The sequence below is a fragment of the Somniosus microcephalus genome, chromosome 8, assembly GCF_052327205.1.
Source record: "Somniosus microcephalus isolate GS21.2 chromosome 8, FLI_Smic_1.0, whole genome shotgun sequence".
In the NCBI taxonomy this organism is placed as follows: domain Eukaryota; kingdom Metazoa; phylum Chordata; class Chondrichthyes; order Squaliformes; family Somniosidae; genus Somniosus; species Somniosus microcephalus.
The window spans coordinates 40974368-40995728 of NC_140994.1; the positions used below are offsets into that span (position 1 = coordinate 40974368).

The 21361-nt window shown below is 47.5% G+C and overlaps 1 protein-coding gene across 1 annotated transcript in view; it reads right to left on the reverse strand.

The window, feature by feature from the left end:
• Positions 1 to 21361, reverse strand: part of LOC147113478 (inactive carboxypeptidase-like protein X2) — a 294748-nt gene that overhangs the window by 102567 nt on the left and 170820 nt on the right. The window contains exon 7 of the mRNA XM_085994619.1: positions 8316 to 8404. Within this exon, the coding sequence (XP_085850745.1) occupies positions 8316 to 8404 (89 nt within the window). The remainder of the gene's footprint in view (positions 1 to 8315; positions 8405 to 21361) is intronic.

Consider the following 21361-nt stretch of genomic DNA (forward strand, 5'->3'; position numbering starts at 1 on the left):
CTGACTTTATACCGATGCCAGCAGAGACCTTTTTTGTGGGTTTTGTGACATCCTGCCAGATTTGCCTTCTCCGCTTTTGACTGGTATCTGATGTAGAAAACACCAGATAGAAATAAAACACAGGGCATAAACGGCGAAGAGAAGCTGGTTCTGGTGCTGCTCTCCCCAAACCCACACAGCGGTGTAAAGAAAGCTTTGATTCAGTGTCGCTATTCACAGTTTCCCACTCTGCTTTTATCCATTGTCGGGTCATTAGTACTACGTGAAGGCGAGACTAGAGATTAGAAGAAAAGTTTTCCCACTGGCTAGTAGATATGTGGAACAGAGTTTTAACAAAAACAGGTAAGATTGAACGATTAACTCCTTCAAAAAGGAGCTCGGCAAATACCTGGCTGTGAACGGGAATTGGAGGTTATAGGAACAGATGAAGACTGGGATGACCAAATGTCCTGTTGCGCACAACAGTTTGTGAACTGCTGGGGGCTGGCTGGATTGGGGGAAGGCGGGGAACTGAGGAAGTATTGTTTACGGGGAGCAGTAGACCATGGTTGAAAGGTTGAGTTGTGAGATGACTATTCTGGAGCTTTGCTAGATAAACTTTGGAAATCAGGGGGTGGTTATTCAAGACTTTCCTTTAGGAGGTTAAGTGAATGGGATACACGTACATGGTCTGTAGAAGGAGTCGGATTGATGGGACAAAAGCCCTAGGCTCTTTCCATGATTTTATTTTTTGCCAAATTTTCTCTTCTTTCTATCCTGACGTGTTCACTTCTGCTGTGATATGATTCCACAGGTGCCAGGCGTCCTTTGTACTTCAGCAAACTACTCATTCTTCATCTAGGTATGCGTCTAGAAAGCGAGTATTGGTACACTGTTTGACCATACAGCACATCATAACCAAGCCTGATCGTGACCTCATCCCAAATCCACACATGTACATTTTCCAGCGGGGTTCTCTGGGTAGTGATCAAGAGCAGGAGGTCTGGCTTATTTTTCTCCTTTGTAGTCTGGTGTTGCTGAGTGTTGTGTATGTACCTTTAAGGGAATAACTGGTCTTAGACTGCAGTACCGGCAGTGACCACCCCTGTATAAAAGGCCCTAGCAGGCTTCTGTAGTTTCAGTTTCAAGCTGCCTCTTGTTCAGTAAAGTACCTGTTAAACTGTTCTCCCGAAGTCCGTGTATTATTGAGGCGCGGACTTTACAGTGGCGACGAGTAAGTTCAAACTCACCTGCAGTGTGGCATCATCTCACGGGGATCTCGCCTGAAAGGAAGGTCCTGGAAGGTCATAGTCTGAGCAACGGGTGTCGACCGAGGGCAACCGCCCAAAGAATCCATCGGTGTTTGGAGAATTGCGGGAGAGACTGTGGTTCCAGCGAATCGTGCTGGTAGCAGGTAGCGCGCTGACTTTTCCGGACTGCGGCGGGTTCAAGCTCGATCGAGCGGCTCTACAAATCGGGCCGCGCAGCGTCGCCGGGAAAAGAAAACAAGAGAGAGAGGGTGGAGCGCACAGGGCGCGGTCGGTGCTCGAGAACAGGACAGCGGAGAGAAACCAAATGGGGGGGAAGGAAAGTGAGACGCGCCGAAGCTGCGGGTCGCCGCCATTACCCCGTAGAACGCTAGGAGCAGCGTGGCAGTAACGGTAGAAGCAAAAGCGCGGGAGGCGCCATTTTATTCCATTGGGGAAGAAGCAAAAGCGCGGGAGGCGCCATTTTAAATCGCCCAAGATGCCGAAAAGTGGCAGTATCACTGCTTTCGACAACGAGATAGAAGACTGGACCACGTATGTAGAAAGAATCGAAGTGTACTGCAAGGCAAATGAGTTGGCCGATGGAAAGAGGGCGTCGGTATTATTAAATCTGATGGGTGCGAATACGTACAGCCTATTGCGGAATTTAATTACCCCAGCTAAACCAATGGAGAAAACTTTTGAGGAGATTGTTCATATCTTACAGGAACACCTAAGCCCTACACCACTGCTGATAGCAGAAAGATTCAAGTTCCATAAAAGAAACCAGCACAAAGATGAGAGCAATGCTATCTTACGGAACTACGCAAGTTATCGAAGCACTGCCAGTTCGGAGCAGGACTGGCAGACACCTTACGGGATAAGTTTGTCTGCGGGCTCCAGAGTGAAGGAACCCAGAAACGACTACTTTCAAAAAAGGACCTGACGCTAGAACAGGCTTTCAGCGTGGCAGTATCCTACGAAGCAGCAGCACGGGGAGCTGCGGAAATACAACAGAAACCACAAGAATACAGCGCTAACGAAATGGCGTATGGAGCCGAAAGGTGCTATCGCTGCGGCAGAACAACCCATGAGCAGACGGACTGCTGGTTTAAAGACAAAATATGCAGGCAATGTGGAAAAATGGGACATATAGCAAGAGTCTGCAGGTCGGGAAAGAAGACCAACATGACAAGAACTACTAAGGAACAGTACAGGAAAGTAAAGAAACTGACAGATAGTAGTTCCGAAGTTCAGGAGAGTGATAAGGACTCTGGGAGCAGGCGAATAAGTTGTTTAAAATTACACAACGTGATCGCAAAAGAAGATCACCGAACCATTTGGGTCACCCTCATGATAGCAGGGTCCCCAGTGAAGATGGAATTGGACACAGGATCAGCCCTAACAGTCATGAATCGACGAGACTATGAGCGGCTATTCTCACACATACCCTTAAAGGACACGTCCATTGTATTGAAGACATACAAGGGGCAAAAGGTCTACCCCAGAGGAAAAATAAGGGTGCCAGTTGAATATAACGGAAAGGAAACACAGAAACTATACATGTATATACTACGAGATGGAGGACCACCATTATTGGGACGTGAATGGATCCGAAGACTACAATTGGATTGGCATTCCATTCTGGCACTAACTGTGACTGACAAAAAAGATGATGACGTCGCACCTGGACGTCTGTCACAAATTCTATCTGACGCAGAAGAGGTGTTCCAACAAGGACTTGGGACTCTAAAAGGAGTAAAGGCAACCATAAAGATTGAGGATAACGCAACCCCAAAATTTTTCAAGGCCAGACCGGTGCCATATGCGATACGCCCAGCTGTGGAAGCTGAACTGGAGAGTCTGGAGCATTCGGGGGTGCTGTCTAAGGTGGACTGGAAGGAGTTGGCCACACCCATCGTTCCTGTAATGAAGAAAGCATTGAGCAGCACGCCTGGGGAGCCAAGGAAGGTTTGCATCTGTGGGGACTTCAAGGTGACTGTGAACCCAGTCCTGCACACAGTACAGTATCCGCTTCCACGGATAGAAGATATTTTCGCCTCACTATCTGGAGGGAAACGTTTTACAAAGATTGACCTGGCTCAAGCGTATCTACAAATGGAGGTGGAAGAAGCATCTAGGAAATACCTCACGATAAACACTCACAAAGGCCTTTACCAGTACAATCGACTGGTATTTGGGGTAGCATCGGCCCCGGCTATGTGGCAGAGGGCAATGGAACAAGTCCTGCAAGGGATCCCGGGGACCCAGTGTTATTTGGACGACATCCTGGTTATGGGCGAAAATGACAATGAACACCTTGCCTACCTGGAACAGGTGCTCACGAGATTGCAGGAATATGGGCTATGAGCCAACCGTTCCAAATGCGAGTTCTTCAGGAGACAAATCTCGTATTGTGGCCACATGATTGATGAGGAAGGGTTGCATAAGTTGCCGGACAAGATTGAGGCTGTAGTCAAGGCTCCAGCACCGGAAAATGTGTCGCAACTGAGGTCGTTCCTCGGGTTGGTGAACTACTACCATAAGTTCTTGCCGAATTTATCTACAATTCTGCACCCACTGAATGCCCTCCTTCAAACTGGTGTAACATGGAAATGGAGTGATGAGTGTAAGTGTGCCTTTCAGGAATGTAAATGCAAAATCACTTCAAAAGAAGTATTGGCCCACTACAACCCAACACTACCGATTCGGTTGGCATGTGATGCGTCACCTTACGGCATTGGAGCGGTGCTGTCACACAAATTCCGTGACAGTTCAGAGAGGCCAATAGCCTTTGCATCGCGCTCGCTAACCTCAGCCGAGCGTAACTACGCCCAGATTGACAGGGAGGCCCTCAGCCTGGTGTGGGGGGTGAAGAAGTTCAATCACTATCTGCACGGGCAGAAATTCACCCTACTGACTGATCATCAACCCCTGGTCTCAATTTTTAACCCAAAGAAGGGCATTCCGGTGATGATGGCGCAACAGCTGCAAAGATGGTCACTTTTTCTAGGGGCACATCAGTATGACATAGAGTACAAAGGTACGAAACAACATGGAAACGCTGATGGGCTGTTGCGCCTACCGTTGCCTACGGCGGAAGAAGCACCTGCAGTGGACCCTGTGGAGATATTCCATACGACCATAATCGAATGTTTGCCTGTTACAAACGCAAGTATTGAGAAGGAAACCCGAAATGACCCGACACTCTCTCGGGTCTATGATTTGACGGTGAAGGGATGGCCAAAATATGGTGACTCACTGTTGCCAGCATTCTCGCCAAGGAGGGAACAGCTGTCAGTGTGCCGGGGAACCTTGATGTGTGGATCCCGAGTGGTAATTCCACCCAAGTTGAGAGATAGAGTACTCAATGAGCTTCACGAGGGTCATCTGGGAGGGGTAAAAATGAAGAGCCTAGCCAGGGCGTTTGTGTGGTGGCCGGGAATCAATAAAGAAATCGAGGATATGACCAAGAGATGCACAGGATGCCAGAAGGTCCAAAACGCTCCACCACAGGCCCCGCTACATCCATGGGAGTGGCCCTCATCTCCATGGCAACGGGTACACATTGATTTTGCTGGTCCATTTATGGACTCAATGTTTCTAATCGCTGTGGACGCCCATTCGAAATGGCCAGAGGTCATTAAAATGTCCTCCACCACCACGGAGAAAACTATTGCAGTCCTAAGGACCATCTTCACCAGGAATGGGTTGCCAGAACAGATCTGTTCCGACAATGGCCCACAGTTTGTGTCTGAGGATTTCCGGAGGTTCCTGAAGAATAATGGGGTGAAACATTACACATCTGCCCCATATCATCCAGCCACAAATGGATTGGCTGAGAGGTTTGTTCAGACCTTTAAAAAGGCCATAAAGACAATGTATAATGATGACTTACCACTGCAACACAAGGTGGATAACTTCCTGTTTGCTTACCGGAATGCGACACATGCAGTAACCAACTAAACTCCAGCCGTACTGTTTTTCAACCGGAGACTAAGATGTCGCTTGGATTTGCTCAAACCAAACATAAGACGAGATGTTGAGGATAAGCAGTTCCAGCACATAAATGAGAAACCAACCAGGAGCTTCAAGATAGGGCAACCAGTCTTGGCCCGCGACTACTGAACAGAAAAATGGCAGCCAGGCACGATATGCACACAGCAGGGACCACTAATGTACACAGTGGACGTTGGAGAGAGCATCGTGAGACGCCATGCTGACCAGATTCTAGAGTCACAGGAACAAGCCAAACCTGTACCACAAGCATGTGCACTTGGTAATGAGCCCGAAGTACAGATTGCGTCTACCTCAGAAGCAGGGGTATTGGAAGCTGACGAACCAACCAATGACAATGAGCCAGAATTGACTCCACCGCCAGAACAGGATACTCGAGAAAGGCGCTATCCAGTCCGGATCAGGAAGCCTCTTCAAAGACTGAACTTATAAATGACTATTTCCGTTGATGTATATATTACTGAGAAAATTGTAATTGTAATTAGTTATTATTTAGTTGTTAAATGAATGTTATGTACTGTTTATCTAAAAGGGGAGGAATTGTTGTGTATGTACCTTTAAGGGAATAACTGGTCTTAGACTGCAGTACCGGCAGTGACCACCTCTGTATAAAAGGCCCTAGCAGGCTTCTGTAGTTTCAGTTTCAAGCTGCCGCTTGTTCAGTAAAGTACCTGTTAAACTGTTCTCCCGAAGTCCGTGTATTATTGAGGCGTGGACTTTACACTGAGGCCAATTGCTGGTGCTCCAATTGCTGCCCCAGTTATGTTTAGCCAATTGAGCACAGGTTGGGAATCAACCCTGAAAACTCTGATCTCTATGGCTCAGTCGCACATTACATTTACCAAGTGAGCCGATGGGGACTTGCTCACGTTTCTTCTTATGCTGAACTGATAGAAAATTCATCCTGAACCATTCTAATTCATCTCCTGTGGGACAGTTCCAGTTCTTAAAGCAAGCCAGTTACTATCTCTTAATTGGAAAGTAGTTTGCAGTGAAGGAAGCCCTAAAAGAGGAGGGGAAAAGTAACTAAAATGTAGGAGATTAATGGAAACTTACAGCTCAGTCGTTACCAAGCTAGAATACCAGACTCTTTGCTTACATTCACTACTTCAGCTATTACTTGAGCACACATTTCACTAATCTTGACTGAGACTTCTAGGAAGGGAAACTTAGAACAAGATCACCATCTCATATTACAGAATTGTGCTTCATTGGGAGATATTTAGAATCTGAACTATCCCTCCTCACCGAACAAAACAGTATGGATCGGAGAAAAAAATGAGAAAATACAGAAAATAATTACAAGAAGGATTGACACATCTTTAATACTACTCTTCTGACATGAACATCTGGGTACTGTTCATTCCCATTATTTATCCAGAAGTAAATTTCTGACTTCACACTCCCAGCGATGAGATTTGCCTGCTGGTGCTTCATGTCAGAAATTTGGGTATGTTCTTGGTATGATTTTCCAACCAAAATGATTTACAAAATTGTGCACAGCGCACCTGAACCATTGGCAACTTCTTATTGGTTGGTTTCTTTGATTGGCTGGTGTCATCACCAATAAAAAGGAAGCACGTGCCCCCTTTAAAAGGGACATAACCAATAAACTGTAAATTAGTTGAAATTTAAAGGAATCTTAACAAATCAAATTAAAATTTGATTTCCGGGCGGGGGCGGCTGAAGCACTCCATTCCCTCCGGTTCCCACTGGTCGCGGCAGTGAACCATTGGCAAGTGCTGCCAATGGGTGAGGCTCCCTGCTAGGAGCATGAAGTAAAAAAAAATAGCCTTATAAATGCACAGCAGTTAACTTCGGTTAAAGTTTACAATTCAGCACAAAATGTGTGCATTGCACATGTAGAAAGATTATAGTTTGTCAAATACTGATCCAGAATATTATACTAAGAACACTTGCGTTGTTCAAAATACAACTACTTTACTGGTTTCTTTAATGAATATTGAAAGTTCAAAAGTGACTGTAGCATGTTATGTATTTCAAAATCTTAACAAAAAGATGCCAAAAAGTACATATCGGGTACAAATAATCTTATATGTTAGGTTACAAACGCTGATTGGATAAATTCTTTCAAGATCAAATAAAAACACTTTACATATCATCTTTTCTCAGTTCACATCTATATATATAAAGGAATCGATCTGTCTGTCTGTCCTTCTGTCTGTCTGTCCTCGGGTGTGCGTCTGTCCGGCTATGCGCTCGAAAGTTATACGGCGTACCTACGCGCGCGTTACCTCCGAAGAAAGTTTACGCTTCCGGGACGCTGGTAAGCGTATTTACTTTTCGGTCGGACGAAAATTGTTCGCGCCTTATGCAAAAAACCTTCAAAATTAAACTCATTATCTGCTAGCATTGATTGACTGACGTCAAGGTTCGACCAATCCTGTGCCGTCACGATTGACCAATCCTACAGTACGGTCCCCTGATGGTTGGCTAATCGGTGTGTGTGTGTGTGGGCGGGACTAATCATTTTCATCTCGGGGATCTGGCAGCCATTGTTTCAGTGCCATGACTTCAGCTTCCAGCTCAAACTACTTTGAAAGTTAGTATCTCTTTTAAAAATAACATAACATTTACCAAAAACGTTTTATAAGTACTTTCACTTTCATCTTTCAAGGTATTAAGTGTGTGTGTGGGCGGGACTAATCGTTTTCATCTCAGGGATCTGCCAGCCATTGTTTCACTGCTTGCAGCTCAAACTACTCTCCTTATCCAGCTTTGAAAAAGTTAGTATCTCTTTTAAAAATAACATAAAATTTACCAAAAACGTTTTATAAGTACTTTCACTTTCATCTTTCAAGGTATTAAAAGGTAGAAATGTTGCCCGCCAGCAGATTCACAGAGGGACACAGACAGGGCCCAAAGCCTGGCACTCGATTTAAACCGCCCAGCCCAAAACAGCCCTGGCAAAGCCGGGCTCCCCCCAGCTAGTCCTTAATAAATAAGCAGCATCTGAAAAATATTAAAAACTTTTTATTCAGTTAAGTGAAAGCTCTGAAGCACTGATTTTCGTTTTCTGTTGTTGTGAGTCTATAAGGGTCATGCTCCTACCTGCCTCATTTCCTTGTAACTGTGGTGTTTGAAATCCAGATCATCTGTTGTGGTGACTTCATTTCGCCTGTGGTAGTAATTGTTAGGATCTGAAAGTAAATGAAACACAGAACTTGGGCTCTAATTGGTTAAGCACACAAATATACTTAATAAGAACAATAGGACTTACAGGCGTAAAACGGGCGGACCGAGGCTCAGTTTTGGGTAATTGGATTTGGCCACTTTTCAGGCTTCCTTGGCAGCTGCCTAAAACAGGTGTTACGTCCTTATATATGTAAATTATGAACCTAATGCCTGTGTTAAGTCCCCTCACAGAAATTGGGCAACAATGAGCAGGGCTGGCATTAGGCCTGCCTTGCTCAGATTCCGCTGCTGGTCAGGTACTGAAAGTAAGTTTCTTCAAAATTCTTTTTAAAGAATCTTCCTGTGGAGCAAGGAGGAGCAGGAGTGCTCCCCCCAACTCCACAGTCCTCATGATCACCCGCCACCCCGGCCCATTGCTGTAATGTATGTACCTTTAAGGGGGAGAACTACTTTTTACAGCTCCTGTATCCTGTAGTACCGGCAGTGACCACACCTGTATATAAACCCTGAGTCGTGATCTGTACAGTCAGTTGCAGTTTGAACCCTCATTCAGTAAACACCTGTTGATCATTCCCTGCAGTCTGTTGTCTGATTATTGAAGGACACAACATTAAGATACACGGATATAACATTGGCGACGACGCAGATTCGAACCTACCTGCAACTCTGCATCACCTCCCAGGGATTCGCTCCTGGAGAACAGTGGAAGGAGGTTGAGTCCAGAAGCACGGGCGTCGACCACGGGCAACCGCCCAGTCATCCAGCGGAGATTTGAGCATCACAGGGGAGGCTGTCGAGAGCCAGGCTTGGCTTTCCAGTCACGGTGGTCCAGCGAAACGGGCTGGCAACAGGTACTGCGCAGACCCTTCCCGGACGGCGGCGGCTAGAGCCGACCGAGCGGCACAGAAAAAGGCCGAGCAGCGTCGATGGGGGAGAGTGCGAGGGCAGAGCGCACAGGGCGCAGCCGGTGTTCAGGACCGAGCGGTGTCAACGGGGAGAGAGACGAGAGAGAGCAGAGCGCAGCCGGTGTTCAAGACCGAGTGGCGTCAACGGGGAGAGAGACGAGAGAGAGCAGAGCGCAGCCGGTGTTCAAGGGCCGAGCAGCGTCAATGGGGGAGAGAGGCGTGCAGGAAAACACGAGGCGCTGCCATTGCCACGAGGACCGCAGAGAGCGGCATTGGCAGCAGCGCAGGAGCAGCGCACGAAACCCACAGGGCGTCGCCATTTGCCATGAGGACCGCCAAGAGCGGCGTTGGCAGCAGCGCGGGAGACGTCATTTTAAGCCGCAGCGGGGAAGAAAGGAAAGCGCGGGAGACGCCATTTTAAACCGCAGCGGGGAAGAAAGGAAAGCGCGGGAGATGCCATTTTAAGCCAGTCTAACCACACCCAAAAATGCCGAAGTGTGGCAGTATCACAGCGTTCGACAAAGAAGTCGAAGATTGGACGACATATGTCGAACGCATAGAAGTATACTGCAAGGCGAATGAAGTGCCAGATGACAAGAAAGCGCTGGTATTGTTGAATTCAATGGGTGCAAAAACGTATGGCTTACTACGAAACCTAGTAACCCCAGAGAAGCCAGTAGAAAAGGATTTTGAAAACATAGGCCTAGAAATTCGGTTTTGGCGCAGCGAGGGCTTTAGCGCCGGAAGTTAGTGCCGGCGTTAAGTCCCCCTGCGCGTGCCAAAAATTCAGTAGCGCCGCGCCCAAACGGCTGCCGGCGCTACTGAGGGGTCTCAGCGCCTCAAAACTGGCGCCACGCGCCGCATTGCGGCGCTATTCCGGCGCTGCGGCGCCCGCTGCGGTGCGGCAGGCTCGGGAAGTGCAGGCCTCCTCCTTCCGTTAAGGAGGAGCTGCCTGCACCCGGCCGCGGCCCGCGATAATCTTTTTAAAAATGAGCCCGGCACCTCGGACAAGTGCCGGGCTTGCTTCTGTTCCGGGGGGAGGGGGGGGGGAAGTCCGGGGAGGGAGCTGCGGCCAGGCGGCCGGCGGGAAAGCAGCCGGCCGCCGGGGGGCCTTTAATGCGCCGGCGCAAAGTTCTGTAAGGCACCTCTGCCAGAACGTTGCTTGCGGCTGCCACGGGCGAGGCGGCCGCAACTCAATTTCCGAGTTCGGGCGGGTTACCATGGCAACCGGGACGCTGCGCACACCGATGATGTCATCGGTGCCGGCGCAGCGCTACCGGCCTAACGCCGATTTAGGGCCCCTGTCAATTTCTAAACTGGCCATAACTTCGGCGCTAGGCCCTCTAGCGCCTCAAAAGCGGCGCTAAGGCCAGTGAATTTCTAGGCCAGAGTGTCAATCCTACAGGACCACTTAAACCCCACACCGCTGCTGATAGCAGAAAGATTTAAGTTTCACAAAAGGAAACACTAAAAATGGACCTATATGTATTGCCAGATGGAGGACCAACACTACTAGGACGTGAATGGATCCGGAAGATACAGCTAGATTGGCATTCCATACAAGCACTGACTGTAGATGCCTAAAAGGATGACGACGTCACACCTGGACGACTGTCAAAAATGCTAACTGACGCACAAGAAGTGTTCCAGCAGGGACTCGGAACACTAAAAGGCATAACAGCGATGATCAAAATAGAGGAAAATGCAAGCCCAAAGTTTTTTAAGGCCAGACCGGTACCTTATGCGATCCGCCCAGCCGTCGAAGCAGAGCTGGAAGGTTTGGAACGTTCAGGAGTACTGTCCAAAGTGGACTGGAGCGAGTGGGCTACACCCATCGTTCCTGTAATGAAGAGGTCGTTGAGTAATACGCCTGGGGAACCAAAGAAGGTTCGCATCTGTGGGGACTTTAAGGTGACAGTGAACCCAGTCCTTCACACTGTACAATATCCGCTTCCGCGGATTGAAGATATTTTCGCCTCGCTATCTGGAGGGAAACGCTTCACTAAGATTGATCTGGCCCAGGCGTACCTGCAAATGGAGGTAGAAGAAGCCTCGAATCAGTACCTCACGATCAACACTCATAAAGGTCTCTACCAATACAATCGGCTGGTGTTCGGGGTAGCATCAGCTCCGGCTATTTGGCAAAGGGCAATGGAACAAGTCCTGCAAGGGATTCCAGGGACCCAGTGTTATTTGGACGACATCCTGGTCATGGTCGAAAATGACAGTGATCACCTCGCCAACCTGGAGCAGGTGCTCACTAGATTGAAGGAATATGGGCTCCGAGCTAATCGCCACAAATGCGAGTTTTTCCAGAAGCAGATCTCATATTGTGGCCACGTTATTGATAAAGAGGGGTTACATAAGTCCCCTGAAAAGATTGAGGCAGTAGTCAAGGCTCCAGCACCGGAAAATGTATCACAACTGAGGTCGTTCCTTGGGCTGGTGAACTACTACCATAAGTTCTTGCCGAATTTGTCTACCGTACTACACCCACTGAACACCCTACTGCAAATGGGGGTACCATGGAAGTGGAGTGACGAATGTAAACGAGCTTTCCAGAAGAGCAAAGCATTGATCGCATCAAAAGAGGTGTTGGCTCATTTCAACCCAGCACTACCAATTCGGTTGGCGTGTGATGCATCACCCTATGGCATTGGAGCGGTGCTGTCGCACAAATTCCCGGACGGCTCGGAGAGGCCAGTAGCCTTTGCGTCTCGGTCACTAACCTCAGCCGAGCATAACTACGCCCAGATTGACAGGGAGGCCCTCAGCCTAGTGCGGGGAGTGAAAAAGTTCAATCACTATCTGCACGGGCAGAAGTTCACCTTGCTGACTGACCACCAACCACTTGTCTCCATCTTTAATCCAAAGAAGGGTGTTCCGGTGATGACTGCGCAACGGCTACAAAGATGGTCCCTTTTTCTAGGGGCGAACCAGTATGAAATCGAGTATAAGGGCACGAAACAGCATGGAAACGCTGATGGGCTATCACGCCTGCCACTGCCTGCTGCGGAAGAAGCACCAGCAGTGGATCCTGTCGAAATATTTCATTCGACTATAATTGAATGCTTGCCAATAACTAACGCTGGTATAGAGAAGGAGACCCGAAATGACCTGACACTGTTTCGGGTATATGATTTGACGGTGAAGGGATGGCCAACACATGGCGACTCACTGTTGCCAGCATTCTCATCCAGAAGAGAACAGCTGTCAGTATGCCAGGGGACCTTGATGTGTGGATCCCGAGTGGTAATTCCACCCAAGTTAAGGGAGAGAGTGCTCAATGAGCTTCACGAAGGTCATCTGGGAGGGGTGAAAATGAATAGCCTTGCTAGGGCTTATGTGTGGTGGCCGGGGATCGATCAGCAAATCGAGGACCTGACAAAGAGCTGCTCTGGATGCCAGAAGGTCCAAAATGCACCACCACATGCCCCTCTACACCCATGGGAGTGGCCCTCATCTCCATGGCAACGGGTGCATATTGATTTTGCTGGTCCATTCATGGACTCAATGTTTTTAATAGACGTGGATGCGCACTCGAAATGGCCTGAGGTGATCAAAATGTCCTCCACCACCACGGAGAAAACTATTGCAGTCCTACGGACCATTTTTGCCAGGAACGGCTTGCCAGAGCAGATTTGCTCTGATAACGGACCACAGTTTGTGTCCGAAGAGTTTCGAAGATTTATGAAAAGGAATGGGGTAAGGCATTACACATCCACCCCGTATCATCCAGCCACAAATGGATTGGCTGAGAGGTTCGTACAAACCTTTAAAAAAGCAGTAAAGGCCATGTGCAATGATGATATTCCACTGCAGCATAAGGTGGACAATTTCCTGTTAGCCTACAGAAATGCGACACATGCAGTCACCAACCAGGCCCCGGCCATGATGTTCTTTAACCGAAGGTTGAGATCTCGTCTGGATTTGCTCAGACCAAATGTACGAAGAGATGTTGAGAGTAAGCAATTCCAGCACATCAATGAGAAGCCGACAAGGAGCTTCAATGTAGGGCAACTAGTCTTGGCCCGCGACTACCGAACAGAGAAATGGCAACCAGGAACGATATGCACACGACAGGGGCCACTAATGTACACAGTGGATGTTGGGGAGAACATTGTGAGACGCCATGCTGACCAGATCGTAGAGTCACAGGAACGAGTCAACCCCATGTCTCGGCCATACGTACCTGGTGAGGAACCCGACGTACAGGTCGCATCTACCTCAGAAACAATAGCATTGGAAGCTGATGAATCAACTGACGACAGGGTGTTAGAATCACCTCTGCACCAAGAGCGAGGCACTCGGGAAAGGCGTTATCCAGAAAGAATCAGGAAGCCTCCCCAAAGACTGAATTTATAAATAGACTATTTTCAGCTAATGTTGCATGTTAAAAGTGTTAATTGTAATTAGTTTGATATTTAATTGTTAAGTGAGTGTTATGGTACTGTTAATCTAAAAGGGGAGGAATTGTAATGTATGTACCTTTAAGGGGGAGAACTACTTTTTACAGCTCCTGTATCCTGTAGTACCAGCAGTGACCACACCTGTATATAAACCCTGAGTAGTGATCTGTACAGTCAGTTGCAGTTTGAACCCTCATTCAGTAAACACCTGTTGATCGTTCCCTGCAGTCTGTTGTCTGATTATTGAAGGACACAACATTAAGATACACGGATATAACAATTGCCAGCTCCAAACCTCCCTCCCAGGTCTTACCTTAGGGCCATTGCCAGCGAGGCATTGGGGCCCAATATTCTTCTAAGTAAAACTCGTGAGCTACCTGTGGAGGCACGAGAGGCACCGGCAGCTCATGCAAATGATGTTAATTAGGCTCAATTTCAGGCCGGTCTTAGGCCTACTGGTTGGGTCCCGTGGACCCTAAAATGAGCTCATAAGAATTTCTACCCCAAACAGTCATACAAGCAAAGTTGGAAAAATTGAGGGGAGGAGAGGGAGAGAGAATCAACAGATACACTAATCAGAGAGTGGGTGTAAATGTGTTAAATGGCCTTAAAACAGCTAAATAGAAAACAGGTAAGATAAAGTATTATTCGTGAGGTAATGCAAATATACAGAAAGGACAAAAGAATGTGTAAATAGTCGAGGGGAAGACACAAGAGAAGTCAGTGTCCAATAAAAGCATGATCTCCAATCTATCCCTCTCTGAACCTATTGCTCCTTGTTCTCTCAGCTCCAGCTGTGACATCATCATAAACATGCTGATCAAGGAGGTATTGTTCTGAAGAAGGGTTTCGACCCGAAACGTTGACTCTGTTTCTCTCTTCACGGATGTTGCCTGGCCTGCTGAGTTTTTCCAGCGTTTTCCGTTGTTATTTCGTATTTCCAGCATCCGCAGTATTTTGCTATCATAAGGAGGTATTGTTGCTGTGTGTCAGGAGGGCTTCTATTCAGCTGAGGCTGAACACCAACTCTCTGATGACTCCTCCTATCTCCCTCTGGACCAGGACCCCACTACTGAACACCACGGCATAATTTCCCAGACTACTGATCTCCTCCGCAAGATACATAAAGAGAGCTGCCTCAGCAGACCAATTATTTCGGCCTGTTCCTGACCCACAGAACTCATTTCTGTTGGTTCTCGCCCCCTTTCCCTCCCCCACATATTCTCTCACCTTATTAAATGTTTGTTTATCTCTTACCCTTACCCTTCAGTTAGATGAAGTATATGCACCTGAAATATAATAACCTGTCTTTACTTTTGAGTGACCTGCTGTGTACCTCCAGTATTTTCTGTTTTTATTTTAGATTTCCAGCATTTGCAGCTCTTCCTTGTTATTTTATCCAACATTTACATCATTGTCTTCTTTGAGTTCAGAAATGTTTTACACTGCTTACGCTCTTTAGTCCTGACCATCATTCCCACAACTCCCTGTTTGAATCTCTCCAATCAGCTTTCTGTCCCTACCACAACACTGAAACTGCCTTAATCAAAGTCATACATGACATCAATGTTCCCTTTAAGCCGCGCAGTGCTCTGGAGGTCCTGCGCAGCCGGCTCACCGGCTTTTAAAGGGAAAAAGCACGCATGCGCGGAATTTTGAATGGGCCGCACAGCCCATTAAAGGGGCCACGCAGCCCCCCAAAAAATTAGAGGGAACATTGCATGACATCCTCTGTTATTGTGAATGTGGCGCATTAAATCTCCTCATTCTCCTTAATTTCTCTGTAGCCTCTGATATGGTCAACCACACCATCCTCCTCTAACGTCTCTTCTCCAATGTCCAGCTCAGTGGGATTGCTCTTGCTTGGTTCCACTCTTACCCATCTGATTGCTGTCAGAGCATCTCCTGCAATGGTTTTTCTTCCCACCCCCGAACTGCTGCCTCCAGAGACCATCTATTGTTGTTCCCTCCTCTTTCTCATCTACATGCTAGCCCTGGGTAACATCATTCATAGGTATAGTCTAAGCGTCCATATGTACATTGATGACACCCAGCTCTACCTTTGACAACTCCGCTGCCTCTGTGTTGTCAGACTGCTTGTCTGACATGCAGTCTTGGATGAGCCATAATTTCCTCCAACTAAACATTGGGATGACTGAAACCATCATCTTTGGCCCCCACCAAAAACTCTTGCCACTGATTCCATCCTCTCCCTGGCTAGAGGTGACGAAAAGCTTGGTCAAAAGGGTAAGTATTAAGGAGCGCCTTAAAGGAGGAGAGAGGGGTGGTGTGGCGTAGAATTTAGGGATGGTATTCCAGAGCTCGGGGCCTAGACGGCTGAAGGCATGGCTGCCAATGGCAGGACAAAGGGAGTGGGGGATATGGAAGAGGGCAGAGTTGGAGAAACTCGGAGTTCTCAGAGGGTTATAGGACTGGAGAACATTACAGAATTAGGGAGGGGCGAGGCCATGGAGGAATTTGAACATCAAGATGAGAATTTTAAAATGGAGGCATTGGTCAACCCTGAGCCAATGTAGTTCAGTAAGCACAGGGGTGATGGGTGAATGGGACTTGGTGCAAGTTAAGATATGGACAGCAGAGTCCTGGATGAGCTCAGGTTTATGCAGATTAGAGGATGGAAGGCTGGTCAGGAGAACATTGGAATAGTCAAGGCCGGAGGTGAGAAAAGCATGGATGAGGGTTTCAGCAGTGGACTGGCTGAGGCAGGGGCAGAGACGGGTGATTTACAGAGGTAGAGGTCAATGCATTTTGTGATGGAGAGGATATGGGGTTGGAAGCTCAGCTCAGGGTCAAACAGGACGCTGAGGTTGTTACACGAGACAGTGGCCGGGGAGGCGGATGAAATTGATGGGGAGGGAACGGAGCTTGTGGTGGGTGTCCAAAGAGAGTGGCTTTAGTCTTCCCAACGTTTAACTGGAGAAAGTAAAGAAAGAAAACAAAGAAGCTATAGGCTTCTTCAATAATAATTTATCAAAGGGCATGAGAAAAGCTGGTACAATTTTCTATTTCATTACTCAAAGATACACATCTAATCTTTAAGTGGCATAACTTTATTGCTATTTTAGTTTCTTTTGTGAAGTGCTCTGAAGTGGGCAGACAATATAATGTTATCTTCAGCACTGCAGGTCATTAACTCTACTGAGAGAGATCAATTGTAATTTTGCCTCCCACCCCTGCTCTGTAGGAGTTCTAAAATAATTTTAGTTACAGACATTCAGATTATGGCAACACACTCACCTGCACAGGGCCAAATAAGTGCTGGACAAGCTATTAGAGAGTGGGAATTCGCAAGAGAGCTGAGCTCTATTCATCGCTCTCAGAAACTTTGGGCTGGGTTTTCATGAGGAAGGCGGGTTGGGGGGCGGAGGGGCTCCGAGGCAGTCGGGAAAGGCCGGGTTTCCCGCAGGCCCTGCCGACTTTTACGGCAGGGCCTGATTTGCATGCAAGGCCTCTGCTTCCCACCCACAGCCAGTCAGATTGAAAGGCTTGAGAGGCTGGCTGGCTCCGGGCAGGTAGGCCTACGACACTAGGCCGCACAGAGGAGGGAGGGAGGGTTTGCGTGGGGGGCCAAGCCATAAAGAAGATCGGAGAAGGGGGAGGTCAGGCAGAGGATCGGCGGGGGGGGGGGGGGGGGAGGACCAGGCCGGGCCGTTAAGAAAATCGAAGTGGGGTGGGGTGGGGGGGGGGGGGGGGGGCGGGCGGGGTGGCGGGAGTCGGGCAGAAGATCAGGGGTCAAGCCGTTAAGAGGATCGGGCAGAAGATCGGGGGGTGGGATGATCTGGGGTGGGGCGGGGGGGTGGGTGACCGGGCTGAAGGGAAGATCGTGGCCGGCCACCGGAGGATCAATGGGGAGGGAGAGAAGATCAGGGTTGGCCTCAGCATCATGGGGTGGCGAGGGAGGGGGGATTTGGGAAGGCGATCAGAGGCCTGGTGTGGGGGTCTCCGATTGCGGGGGGTGGGTTAGGTGGGGACCCTGTATCCAGGAGGTAAGTGTAAAGGCACTTGCCTCCTGGGGGCTACAGTCCTCGCCTTGCTGTAACTGCCAGGTTTTATGAAGTGTGTAAAACCTGACCAGTTACAGTTAAAAACAAAATGGAGGGTAAAGAAGAAGCTTCCAGCCTCATTAAAATATTTAAATTGACGTCTCGCCTCCTGGCAGCGGGTTGGCTACCCGCCCCCCATCCTGCCTCCGTTAAACCTGGAAGTGGGCGGGTTGGAGGCGGATTCAGGTCGGGATTCCGATTTTTAACAATTTAACTACACTCACGCTCCTAGCCCACCCATTTTTTTCAGGTTAAAATTCCCCCCTTTGTCTTTCGACAAAGCCCATGACTGCAGAATAATTTAATACAGTAGCCCTGCTGTGTCGGAAGTACAACATGTGCAACTCCCCGGAAAACCCATCCCTTGTGCAGTAATCTGTACAGTCTAAAACTACTTTTACATTGCCACTTATTTGGGTTGGATTCTGGTAGAATGGAATCTGTGAGCTCACTCCTGGCATTTAGATGACTAAATCTGACACTCTTATTCCAGTGGCAGAATCCTGGAACCTTGAGAAACTGTGTCTATAATTCCGTCACTGGGATAAGAAAGTTTTTCTTACATGTTCCCACAGCCAGCTTTAGTAAATCCAGTAAGTTTGCTCTGGGGTTGTCAATGACTGTGAGACCTATGCATTGGTAGCCTATGGGCCTAGCACCATACTTAACTCAAGACAAAAGCGTCTTATACCGGAACACAAAGCTGCAACTCAGCAATCAGAAAAGCCTGCGCTGAATGCCAGCAGCAAAGCTTCACACACTGCTTCGGGACTCTCTCCCAGGTAGTGACTTCACATAAATCTCTGTCCCGTATACCCAGTAGCTTAAATGAAGAGATAACCAGTGTTAACCGATTCATACTTGCTGTCAGTTTGTGATATCTCTCTATTGCTCTCTCTATCTACATATATACAAATACACACGATACACATATATAGTGGAGAGACTAGAGAAGCTGGGATTGTTCTCCTTAGAGCAGAGAAGGTTCCGAGATTTAATAGAGGTGTTCAAAATTATGAGGGGTTTTGATAGAGTAAATAAGGAGAAACTATTTCCACTGGCAGGAGGGTCAGTAACCAGAGGACACAAATTTAAGGTAATTGGCAAAAGAACCAGAGGCGACATGAGGGGAACATATTTTATGCAGCGTGTTCTTATGATCTGGAATTCATTGCCAGAAAGGGTGGTGGAAGCAAATTCAATAGGAACTTTCAAAAGGGAATTGGATAAATATATACAGGAAACTTTGTGCTATCCGGCACCCACGGGACCAAGCTGCTGCCGTTGCCTCAAAACTGCCATACTCTCCAGAGTTAATGTTGAGAGATACGGAGATTCTTATCTCCGTATTTGACAACAAACACTGTTGCTTAGCAACAGCTTCTAAACACTCGGGTGTGGCCTGCAAGCTCTGTAGCTGAAGCTGTTGCTATAGCTACAGACCTTGCACAGCTTGACTGTTCAAACAAAGCAAAAAAAACAAACAAAAAGAATAAAAAACGGCTGCTGATTTTTGCCGGTAGCTCCAGATTGCCGGATAGCTCACCTCCGGATAGCACAAAGTTTCCTGTATTTGAAAAGGAAATATTTGCAGGGCTACGGGGAAAGAGCAGGGGAATGGGATTAATTGGATAGCTCTTTCAAAGAGCCAACACAGACACGATGGGCCAAATGGCCTCATTCTTCTGCGCTGTATGATTCTATGATTCTACATACATATATGCCCATAGTGTATAGTAAGTTAACAAAATTACTGATGGAAAAACTGACATTAAAGCATTACTCAAAATCAGTAACAATAATTAATGTTAGGTAGGAACAAACTGACAGATTATACTCTGTTTTTATTACTTTTACTTTAAAGTTCATAGTTTGTGAAAGAAAGTCCTCCACTCAGTATTCAGACCCATGTTGTGAAGGATAACTCCGTATGGTTTGGTTAAAGCTCCCAATAATTTTGACAGCAACATCCTTAACTACAATTTGAAAAGAGCTCCACTGCACCAGTGCAGTGAATTTTCCATTTCCAACATCAGCTGTATTTGTGGTATCTGAGACTGCCGATTTAATGGAAATTGGGTTCAGGTTAATAAGCTTACTTGGCTAGAAACCATCAGAGAGAGAACACTTTAGGACCTATTTCCTGTTCCCAGTCCTGTGTCGGCAAGGTGCTTTGTGCTCACCTAAATTGCAAATGGCCAACACTGATAGATCTTTTGGAGTCAACCTCATTGCTTATTCACAGCAAACACCTGGGCTGAATTGAGTCTATAGCCAGGAGTTCATAGATTTATAGCATTGGGGGAGGGGGAGTTGGAGACAGGGAAATGCTGTACAGCTGAGAAGGAAGGAGGCAAAGATGTTGCTACAGTATTTGTTGAAAAATGACTTTTTGCATGTTGCAAACAGTTTCCTCTCAACCTCTGAACTTTGACTAAAGCCACATGCAAAGCACTCAGATAACCGTACAACAATTTCACAGCTTCACGTGTGTACCCAGACTGCAGGCGGGCAAACTTCCAAACTGGAACTGCTGTCACATTAGCATCAGGAAAGCTGAGCTCATAGAGCAAACGTCCAACAAAACCTAGCCGCATGATTCATGCTTACTTAGTCACACACACTGGAATGAAGGATCGACACTTCAGTGTCACCCTGTGCTTTTTCCAACTTCCAGCATTTCAACACCACTCTTCTACTTGCAGAAAAAGGAGGGAATAAACCCACATAAAGGAAGGCAACATGACTAAGCCTTTGGGTCCCTTTGCAGAGCGTGAAGCCAGAGATCTCTCAACGAAAGGACTAGTACATTTTTGCTGTTAATCTTTCTCCAGTCACATTAACTGCAGCACACAACAAAAAGAATTTGAATTTATACAATGTTGTCAACATAGAAAACATCTCAAAGATATTTCACAAAGGGTGGGAAAGAAACAGATGCCGAGGTATTTGGCAGAATCCTGGGGTTCAGCGTTGACCAGAAACTTAACTGGACCAGCCACACAAATACTGTGGCTACAAGAGCAGGTTATAGGCTGGGTAATCTGCGGCGAGTGTCTCACCTTCTGTCTTTCCACCATCTGCAAGGCACAAGTCAGGAGTGTGATGGAATACTCTCCACTTGCCTGGATGAGTGGGAGAGCTATAGTAATAGGGGATTCTATTATATGGGGAATAGATAGGCATTACTGCGGCCGCAAACGAGACTCCAGGATGGTATGTTGCCTCCCCGATGCAAGGGTCAAGGATGTCTCGGAGCGGCTGCAGAGCATTTTGGAAGGGGAGGGTGAACAGCCAGTTGTCCTGGTGCATATAGGTACCAACGATGTAGGTAAAACCGGGATGAGGTCCTAAAAGCTGAATATAGGGAGTTAGGAGGTAAATTTAAAAATAGGACCTCAAAGGTAGTAATCTCAGGATTGCTACCAGTGCCATGTGCTAGTCAGAGTAGAAATAGAAGGATATTTCAGATGAATACATGGCTAGGGGAACTGGACGGTTTGCACCTGGGCAGGACCGGGACCGATGTCCTAGGGGGAGTGTTTGCTAGTGCTGTGAGGGAGGGTTTAAACTAAAATGGCAGG